Source organism: Anoplopoma fimbria, chromosome 17 (assembly GCF_027596085.1).
Source record: "Anoplopoma fimbria isolate UVic2021 breed Golden Eagle Sablefish chromosome 17, Afim_UVic_2022, whole genome shotgun sequence".
In the NCBI taxonomy this organism is placed as follows: domain Eukaryota; kingdom Metazoa; phylum Chordata; class Actinopteri; order Perciformes; family Anoplopomatidae; genus Anoplopoma; species Anoplopoma fimbria.
Genome location: NC_072465.1, coordinates 30,399,405 through 30,410,464, shown reverse-complemented (window position 1 = coordinate 30,410,464; position 11,060 = coordinate 30,399,405). Strand labels below are relative to the sequence as shown.

At 38.2% G+C, this 11,060-nt stretch overlaps 2 protein-coding genes across 2 annotated transcripts; both read left to right on the top strand.

The window, feature by feature from the left end:
- The first annotated feature begins 942 nt into the window (after positions 1–942).
- Positions 943–6,016, top strand: LOC129106194 (odorant receptor 131-2-like). The gene is made up of 3 exons (XM_054617546.1): positions 943–984; positions 1,362–1,513; positions 5,249–6,016. The coding sequence occupies exons 2-3, from the start codon at positions 1,364–1,366 to the stop codon at positions 6,014–6,016; spliced, it is 918 nt and encodes a 305-aa protein (XP_054473521.1). The 5' UTR covers positions 943–984; positions 1,362–1,363.
- A 2,081-nt stretch (positions 6,017–8,097) lies between these two features.
- Positions 8,098–10,821, top strand: LOC129106199 (odorant receptor 131-2-like). Its single transcript, XM_054617552.1, has 3 exons — positions 8,098–8,112; positions 9,679–9,837; positions 10,069–10,821. Exons 2-3 carry the CDS (start codon positions 9,688–9,690, stop codon positions 10,819–10,821), a joined length of 903 nt encoding a protein of 300 aa, XP_054473527.1. The 5' UTR covers positions 8,098–8,112; positions 9,679–9,687.
- Positions 10,822–11,060: the final 239 nt, after the last annotated feature.

Here is an 11,060-nt window from a genome sequence, read left to right as displayed (position 1 = left end):
AGATTACTGGTCTGATCAAATCCTCGTTGGCAATTTGTGGTGGAAATTAAATTTATTTATTTCCCATGTCTTCAAAAAATTTATTGAACAGACACTTATAGACAATAATACTATTAATAATTCAGCTGAATGGTCAGAGCTCCTTCCCCACGGAGGGTTCAGAGGTCTAACAACGGTATATATATATATATATATATATATATATATATATATATATATGTATGTGTGAGTGTGTGTTTCACACAAACTGAACGGCTTCTTCCAGCTGCACATGATCTCATTCTCACAGGCAGACACTCATCTTTGATGGAGCTAAGACGTGAAGGTCGGGCCTCGGCAGGTTCTGTTGGGTCTGCTTCCTGAGAAGACGAAGGTTGTGATCTCATAAAACCGTCTGTCAGATGACAGCAGGTCAGACATAAGATACAGTAGAATCATTCAAACAAAAGATATTTGCACACACTATTCAGAGTTAAGCAATAAAAGTTACATAAAGAATAAACTGATGAATCGTCACCACACTGGTCAGGAGAGTGAATGCAGCTTCTGAAGCCTCGGCTCCACTCTGCTGATCTGGAGTCTGTCTCCTGACACACCCCTGAGTCCTCTGATCAGTGAGAACCAAACCACATAAAAGGTCTTGGCTTCTCTGCAGTAACCCTGGTGGTGTCTGGTTTAAATGCACTAATGAGGTAAGAACTGAGCTCACATTAAATATGTCATCGTACAAACCAGTTATTGTGTAATTTGTGTAGCATTGAAACGTTGTGACCTCAAACTGTTGATCAGTTCTCTCATGTGGCTTTGAAAGCTTTGAACTGTTCTGTACTTGGTTCTGACTCAGCTGATAAACTGAACATAACCGCGTCGGTTGTTGGTGTTACCTGTTTGTAGTTCAGTCTACAGGTGTGTTCTTTAGGGTTCTTTAGGGTTCCTCTCTGCTGCATGAAGCAATAAGAAGACACAGCTTTGGTCGGTCCACAAGTGAGTTCTTCTTTTTCTTACTGTTGCTCACAACAACGATGTCCAAATGTTGCTTCAGATGTTTTGGTGGTTAAGTATTGACATTAAATATCTATGATCAATATAGAAATATTGTATATGATTAAAAACTCTGACGCTCATCATAATGTGAAGTGATGCTCTACTAGAATATAAAATGATTCCTCAGCTGAACAGACGTTTTGTGTTGTTTTGAATCATAATATTGTTTATAACAGTAAACAACACCTGAAACATTTACACTGATAGTTTTAAGAATAAATGAGTATATAATAAAACATTTTGTTCTCACTTGAAGGGTCATTATTAGATTTTCTTTTAAATTATTGTCAATATATCTCTTTTTTCTTCTTTGTCAGAGATGAACGTGTCGTCGGGCAACGTGACCGTGGTCATGGAGTACCGAGACTCCTTCTCTAAAGCCGTGATCAAGAATGTGATCGTTGTGGTTCTCGGCATCTCCATCAACTACGTCGGTGCTGGCCTCATCTACACCTTTCATAACCACCAGGTATGATAATCCTTTAATTATGGAAAACAGAAAAGAAATATGCCATACATTTATATTTAAATTAGTGAGTCAGACTCTTTTACTAGCAGCAGAAGACTTTCAGTGTTTGTCTCATATTTATCTGACACATTGAAATAACAGATTCAGCCGAGTGCATTTCTATTAATACCTATTTAATGGAAAACCGGACGTCCTGGTTCATAACTAAATTATTGATAGAAGTGAAAAGTTAACATGTCAGAATTTGAACTGTGTTTGCACTATAATATCTATTTTATGTTAACAATAAACACTTTAGAGACACATAAACGGTGTCATAGCTCCTCTCTTCCTTTGTCTTCAGTAGTTTAGTTCATGCAGCCGTCTCAGCATTTTTTATTTTGCTAGCTAGCTGGTTATATAGTAAAATAACATTAGTTATAGCTCATCCCATAAATTCAGTACAGACCAAGTAGAGCATGGATATGAATAGTCCTTTATGGTGTGCTGTTACTCACTTTGGATCTAGCTGCTACCTAAACACTGTCATGGATCTGAGAGTTGTTATCAGAATGCAGAGCCCATGAGTCAACATGCATTGATCCCATAATGCGTTATCATATTATTTATTAGCTATCATATCATTTATTAGCTCATTTATTAGCTTGCAAATTTCCCCGCTGCGGGACTAATAAAGGATTATCTTATCTTATCTTATGGGAACAATAATAACACCTGTCAGTCACTGATCTGTACATCCCGCCTCGTCTCTACTGAGCATGTGCAGACTAGTACTACACCCCTGTGGTTCAACCCTGTCGTGAACCCTTTCTTCTCTGATGATGTGACTTTGTGGAAAATGAATCTGTGTTGAAAGATAAAGGAGGAAAGCTTGTTAGTGTTAGCTGTTAGCCGTTAGCAGCCTGTGGCTAACAGCTAACATACTGATGATGCATAGATTTCCATTATGATGCATTTGTTATGATGACTTTATCATTATGTGTTCAAAATTTGTAAACTTTAGTTTTTTCTGTATCCAGTTGTTTGACAGAGAGTTTTCAAAGGATTGTAAAATAGATATTAGAGAGAATTATGAGTTGTTGAACGGGACCATTTGTTTTGAACAGGCTGGTATCTTATATGTGTTCTGGTATCTTATATGTGTTCTGGTATCTTAAAGGTGTTCTGGTATCTTATATGTGTTCTGGTATCTTAACAGTGTTCTGGTATCCTAAAGGTGTTCCTGTATCTTAAAGGTGTTCTGGCATCTTATATGTGTTCTGGTATCTTAAAGGTGTATCCATACATACAAAGAAAACAAAACAAATAAGTTCAGAAATGAAGTTATGTGTAATAAAATGGAATGACACAGGGAAAAAGTATTGAACGCATGAAGAAAGGGAGGTGCAAAAAGGCATGGGAAGCCAAGACACCAGCTGAAATCTATCAGTGATTAGAAAGCAATCCTGCCCCTTGTCAGTGCAAATTAACATCAGCTGGTTCAGTCCCAACTGATGGCCTATAAAAAGGTGTCTCATTACCAAGGTGTCACACCAGAAACATCTCATGATGGGTAAAAGCAAAGAGCTCTCTCAAGACCTTCACAACCTTATTGTTGCAGAACATACTGATGGCATTGGTTCCAGAAGGATTTCTAAACTTCTGAATGTTCCAGTGAGCACTGTTGGGGCCATAATCCAGAAGTGGAAAGAACATCATTTCACCATAACTACGTAATGCACTCAACCGCCGTGGCCTGTATGCACGCTCACCACGCAAGACTCCACTGCTGAAGAAAAAGCATGTTGAAGCTCGTTTAAAGTTTAGACAAGCCTGTGAAATACTGGGAGAATATAGTCTGGTCAGATGAGACCAACATGGAACTCTTTGGATGCCATAATACACACCATGTTTGGAGGTCAAATGGCACTGCACATCACCCCAAAAACACCAGACCAACAGTGAAGTTTGGAGGTGGAACATCATGGTGTGGGGCTGTTTTTCAGCATACGACACTGGCAAACCTCATATAATTGAAGGAAGGATGAATGGAAAAATGTACCGAGACATTCTTGATAAAAATCTGCTGCCATCTAGCAGGATGATGAAGATGAAACGAGGGTGGACATTTCAGCAAGACAATGATCCCAAACACACAGCCAAGGAAACTCTCCATTGGTTTCAGAGAAAGAAAATAAAGCTGCTAGAATGGCCCAGCCAATCACCTGACCTGAATCCAATAGAAACTCTATGGAAAGAACTAAAGATCAGAGTTCATAGAAGAGGCCCACGGAACCTTCAAGATCTGAAGACTGTTTGTGTGGAAGAATGGGCCAAAATCACACCTGAGCAATGCATGCCACTAGTTTCTCCATACAGGAGGCGTCTTGAAGCTGTCGTTACCAACAAAGGCTTCTGTACCAAGTATTAAATACATTTCAGTAAGCGTGTTCAATACTTTTTCCCTGTGTCATTCCATTCTATTACACATAACTTAATTTCTGAACTTATTTGTTTGGTTTTCTTTGTATGTATGGATTACTTGTGTTGTTACCGACATCTGGTGAACATTTCATGTCAATAGCACCTTTAGAAATATATTTACTGAGAAAAATGGTGACGTGTTCAATACTTATTTTACCCGCTGTATATATATAAGTCGGTATAATACAGTTTACCTTATGAGTGTTTGTTGTTAACATTAAACAGATGCAGAAAATAACACCATGTTTATTCATATTGTTAAAATCCTTCACTCTATTCATATGGCCACTTGTAGGCAGTAACTGTTCACTGTTTCCCAGCATGCCCTTGCAATATGCACGCACGCGAGAAGGTTGCAGTATTTTTTCCATCATGTTATATAGCCATGAGATTAATATATATTTTTAAGTATTGCCATCAGACAAGTTTGATTTTTGGCCTGTCTGCAAGTAATTCACGGACGTAACGCTTTTCTTTTTACGTTAACCATTTTAATTGTCAGAAGCGACATTAATCACTGACTAAAACAAAGAAGTTGCATGCTGGATATTCTGTATATGGCTCTTTGCTGAAAACAAAGTGATCAAGATTAAATTTGAACTTGATCAAAATATAGTTTTTTATTACAACAATGTAATGTACAATATTCTGATGCAAAGCATGAATGCTCATTAATCAAAGCTAAAATAAACCTTTCAGTATTCAATGTTTATCGGCAAGTCTTGTTCTGTGTTATAGTTATAGTATTTGTGATATAGTATATATCACAAATATATTGGTAACAGCTCAAATATGACAGTCTGTAACTTTAATAAGACCCACTCACTACTTACCTTGTCATGACTCTTTAGAAAACCCAAAATATAAAAATCTGTATGTTCTTCAAAAATATCTGTCAGCCTCCAGTTATAGTTGGACTATGTTGAAAATGATCTACTGCAGTAGCTATAATTGCATCACCCAATATAACTGTATATATATTGAAGTAAATATTCAATTCAAACAATGAGAATATGTTTTTGCTAATCCAGGTCAAAGTGGAAACAGTGTCAGTATTTCTAAAAAAAATGATTTCCTCTCAATACATATCATCATATTGTCCAACCCTAAAACATGCTGGTTTTAAAGGTGTTCATGTAAAATGATTTGATAGCAGATTGTCAGGAATGGAATAAACATTAAGATGTTAATGTAAAGTGTTCATGTTTAGCTGTTTACCTGTAAAACAAATCTTGACTTCATCCTGTGTTCTCTTTCTTCCCAAATCTCCAGATCTTCTACATGAATCCTCGCTACATCCTTTTTATTCACCTGGTGGTCAACGACATGATCCAGGTGACGCTGACTGTCATCCTGTTCGTCATCAACTACACCATCTACAAAATAAATGTCTCTGTTTGTTGTAGCTTCATCCTGGTCGCTCTTATCACCACTGAAAACACGCCTCTGAACCTGGCTTGCATGGCGGTGGAGTGCTACATCGCCGTCTGCATCCCCCTTCGCCACGATCAGATCTGTACAGTAAAAAGAACGTTAATGCTGATTGGTTTAATCTGGACGGCGAGCATGTTGTCTGTTCTTCCAGATCTGTTCTTCACTTTGGCCACAGAGCCGATGGACTTCTTTCACTCCAGAGTCTTCTGTCTCAGAGAAACTGTCTTCTCAAATCCCCTCATCCTCAAGAAGAGAGATATCACATATTCAGTGTTTCTAGTCATAGTTTGGTTCACCATCTTGTACACTTACTTCAAAATTCTGTTCACTGCACAAAAAGCTAGCAAAGACGCTAAAAAGGCCAGAAACACAATCCTCCTCCATGGGTTCCAGCTGCTGCTTTGTATGGCATCGTATGCAACGCCCCAGTTAAAACTGACTCTGCTGCTATGGTTCCCCAAGAACTATCCAGACTCCCTGTTCACTTGTTATATTATCGCACAGGTCCTGCCACGATCCATCAGTCCAATCCTCTATGGCATACGAGACAAGACTTTCAGGAAGTACTTGAAAAGCCATCTTTCATGTGAAATGAGCACACAGTAAGATACAGCTAACTGATTATAATATGGAGGGCCTTCAAAAACGTTCCATATTTGTTTAGTTTATGAAATGATGGAAAAACAGATGTTTAAATAACAGGGCTGAGTTTCAAACCATTACTTATTTGTCCCTGGTTTTTAAAATAAATCTTTCATTATTCTCATATATACTCAGAGTGTCTTTATTGGGTCCACCTGCACCAGTAATAACAAAATGTTCCGGCTACAATGGATTTAGCAGATTACAACTTCACTAAGCAAGCGGCCTCCACCTGGCGGCGGCGTTCGTGTCGTCATGCGTGGACGCTTCAGACTGTTGTGGATCACTCTCGGGACTCTTTGCTTTGAACAAACCAAACCACATTCTCACCACCTGCTGCCGCCCAACAAGTCTCTCCTGTGTTTGAGCCTCACATTCCACCTCAATCCAAATTATTTGGCAATCCCTGCATCTGCTGTGAGTTCCTAGTGTCCTCGCCTCCAGCTTACCAGAACTCCTCTTTTTGGATTACTTACCTACGTTGGGAGTAATAAGCCTACAGTTCTGGAACCAATGCAGCTACAGGTGTGGAACCTTTGGCACGCTCCTTGGGTAAATGAATGAAAATCTGTTTCCAGCTAGCTAAGACAAATTTGCGGTCTGCTCAGTCCAGTCTCACCTCTGCTGCTGCTGCAGGATTTAGAAGATGGCCCACTACACACTGGTCCGTTCAGTCAGAGAGTTTGACTTCATTCTAAAGACATTCCACCTAAAAACAGATTCCAGAAAGCTCAACTCATTTCATGTGTCTCTGCTTAAGCCACTGCCCGTCGGGATCATTGATGACCTTTACTGTCTGGTGGTTCTTTAACATAGCTGTCTGTGATGTGGTTTCCAGTTCCTGGTCGGGTACGGGCCAGAGGAACAGAGTTCAATATCCTGACTTCTTATCCTGAATGCCTTCCCTGTCCGGGACTTCTATTTGGGGCCTCGCAACAAGCCTGCTGGTCCAGTGTTTTTTCCCTCCCCTGTGTCTGTCTGGGTCTGTGTTCTGTGTTCTGTGAGCATTGAGCTCCTCTGATTGGTGGACTCCGGGCTTCCAGTACTGCTGATTACCCAAAGCTGCGTTCCATCAAGCTCGTCAGGATGCAGTTAACCATCCCCGGTTCTCCAGATCACTGCTGCACCCACATTGGTGAAGTCGCTCTTTGTCGCTCTGTTTGTTACCAGAGTGATTTATTCTTGCTGATAGATTGTTGTGATCTTATGTCTGTTCCTTTTGTCTCCAGGATCACTTTCCTCCATCTACCTGTCTACCTGCCACACCTTAGCTTTTAGCTCTCGCCTCGACCACGCTTCCATTCCAGTCTCATTCACCCTGGTTTATACAATAAATCATTACTCTACACTCAGAGTATGTGTCTGTGTCTTTTCGGTCTACCTACACCACTCATACATTTATTTTAAAACTGAACATAACTTTTTTCTTTTCATTTTTTTTTTACTTTTATATTTTTCTCTCCAACTCCTTGATTACTATTTAATATATGTTCAATTAAAGTAGGTTCCTGTACAAAAAGATGTTTATTAATCTCAAAGTCACCACAGATATTATATTGTTATACGGCACCAGTGTGAAGGCATTTTATCAACACCCAGAAATAGTTAAAACACACTGAAATAATACTTTCAGTTGACTTTGTTTCCTGTACTTTTGCTAATTCTGTATGAAATCATTAACTTATTTTTTTATATTTCCTATTACTATTCAATCACTACAGCATTTAATGTTGTGAGGCCGAGGCTTTAAGTTCACTTTTCCACATTTATGATGAGCCAATGCAGGTTTGCCATTATTTTGTATTCACATTTATGCTCACAAAAAGTAACCATATTCATACAATACAGAATTTATGCGCACACACACACACACACACACACACACACACACACACACACACACACACACACACACACACACACACACACACACACACACACACACACACACACACACACACACACACACCCAAGTGAATTCTGGGACATTTTCCAACATGCCACATATAAAGTTTGAGGTTTTCTGGAGCCATAATGTTGATCTACAAGCATAAACTAAGGTAAGTGCCACTTTCTGTTGACTTCATGAGAACTGTGTTCTCACTCAACTGATATTTTATCACTGTTCAGAATACAAACATACAGGCTTCCCTGACAGGACTCTCTACGTTGTGTTAAAAAAAGAAATCTGTTTCATGATTGTTCAAGGTTAATCTTTTTTACCTGCTGTATTTTATATTTTTACTTTCCTGTTTCCCAGAGCAGTTTTAAAGAAGTTCAATGTACAAATGAATTAGTTTCAAGACATGACTCTTGGGCTAATCCTACTAGCAATATTTTATGTATAACAAAAGAAGTTATGCTGTAAAAATGCTTTTTAAAGAACTATATCTTTATCTGGAAGTAATATATTCAGGCTGTGAAACTATACATTGACTCTTATTCTTTTCATTGTCCCACTTTCATTTTATGATTGTAAATGCATTCAATTCAAAAACAAGAGTCATGTTATTTTTGTTGATTGTTGATGAAGTTAATGATTAATAGAGGACTTCTTTCTTATGTTGTTGTCAGTGAGTAGCTTTGTGCAGGATTCTACATTAAAATGTTTAACCTCAACCAGTTCTGAATATTCAACACTTTCTAGATTCTTCAAACTAGTTGAGAGGAATAAAATAAAATAAAAACTTTGGCTGCAGTTAAGCACATCATGTAGTGCTAACACCAGATGAAAGATCTTGTCCAAGTGTCTGATGATATGTATGAAGCACAAATGAATAATGACTAAAAAAACACATTTTCCGTGGCTTTAGGTTCTAAACATAAATGTCATTATGGATTCTCACCTTATCAGCCTCCTTGTTATTGCTGTAGATGAAATAAATAAGTTGATGATGAAGAAGAAGTTAAAAACAACCAGTTAGTGCTGATACTCTGCAAGAATGTGAAATTGCCTGAGAAATACTAGTGGGCCAAAGGTCATCATGTTTACTGTATTGTTTGCATATCTACAATTTCATTTATAGTTCTCAAGGATTTATTTCACACACTTAAGTTTGTTAGGTTGACTCTAAATATTAAAATATATTAATTTATTTTCTGTTAAATTATTAACTGAATCTCAAGTAAGTATTTAAAGCTCCACGTGTTAAAATGTGTATCTCTATGTTTGCAACTCAATATAAAGAATGATAATTATAATTAATTACAATACATTTAGATTATTTCCTCTTACACAAACTTACATAAGTCTAATAAATTCTGAATTAACTCAAGTCAGTATTTTAAATGAAAATGTTGCTCTACCTTCAAAGTGTCTCTGATCCTCATAAAGTTATACTCAAACCTCTCTCTTCCTGCCCCCCCTCTCTCTTTCTTGATGGATGCACTAAAGAAAAGGTCTAACAGAGTATTAAAAGTTCTCCTTTGTTGCATTTAATTCAATATATGCTTACAGGCATTTATACAAAGTTATGTGTTGGAGCTGATGTTATTTCATTTTAAGTAAACATATATTGGTATATTGTTTGCAAATATCGATTATCAACCTCCTTAATGGAATATCGTTATCGGTTGATCCTTAAATATGTAATAGTAACGGAAAAATATTCTTCTTTTCTTTTCAGTTTCGAGAGATGAATGCGTCATCTGCAAATGTGACGATGGTGTTACAGTATCGAGACTCCTTCTCTAAAGCTGTGACCAAGAACGTGATTATTGTGGTTCTCGGGATCTCCATCAACTACATCAATGTCAGCCTCATTCACACCTTCTGCAAAAACCAGGTCTGATATTCCTTCGACAAACACATACTAACAATGTTTTTAGCAGTTAGCTAAGTTAGATAGCTGTGAACTGTCAATGATGACAACTGACAAATACTGAGTAGTTGGGATCCCTTATTTACCTTTTGAGCAGTTGATGTCCCTGTTTTAAATTCAAAGTTCTGACCTCAGACTTCCAGGTTTTTCAAACCTTTTCCCCCTTCGATTGTATTTTCTCTTCCCACCCTCCAGATCTTCTACATGAATCCTCGCTACATCCTTTTTATTCACCTGGTTGTCAACGACATGATCCAGGTGACGCTGACTGTCTTCCTGTTCGTCATCAGCTACACCATCTACAAAATAAATGTCTCCGTTTGTTGCATCTTCATCCTGCTTATTACTTTCACCACTGAAAACACGCCTGTGATCCTGGCTTTCATGGCGGTGGAGTGCTACATCGCCGTCTGCATCCCCCTTCGCCACGTGCAGATCTGTACCATCAAGAGAACATTAATGCTGATTGGTTTAATCTGGAAAACAAGAATGTTGTTTGTTCTTCCAGATCTGTTCTTCACTTTGGCCACAGAGCCGATGGACTTCTTTCACTCCAGAGTCTTCTGTCTCAGAGAAACTGTCTTCCCAAATCCCCTCATCATCAAGAAGAGAGATATCACAAACACAGTGTTTCTAGTCATAGTTTGGTTCACCATCTTGTACACTTACTTCAGAATTCTGTTCACTGCACAAACAGCTAGCAAAGACTCTAAAAAGGCCAGAAACACAATCCTCCTCCATGGGTTCCAGCTGCTGCTTTGTATGACAACGTATGCAGGGCCGCAGGTATTAAATGTTCTGAAGCAATGGTTTCCTAAGAATTATGTAGACCATCTCTTTTCTTTCTATATTATTGTACAGGTCCTGCCAAGATCAATTAGTCCATTCCTCTATGGCATTAGAGACAAGACTTTCAGGAAGTACTTGAAAAGGCATCTGTGTTGTTGAGTCAGAATACTGTAAAACTTTCCTGAGAATGCTTTTCCAATAAAAGAAAAAGGAAAGTTTGCAGAACTCTAGGCTTCACTCTCTTTTGTTATTTCTGCTAAGTAACATGCAGACTTTACGGTGTTAAGTTCAAACATACAGCTGCTACACATTTGTATATTTCCAAACTCGCCTATCTACATATCTAAGGCACTGTTTTTTTATTTGGGCTTATGTTGATTTGGTGACGATATTGATTC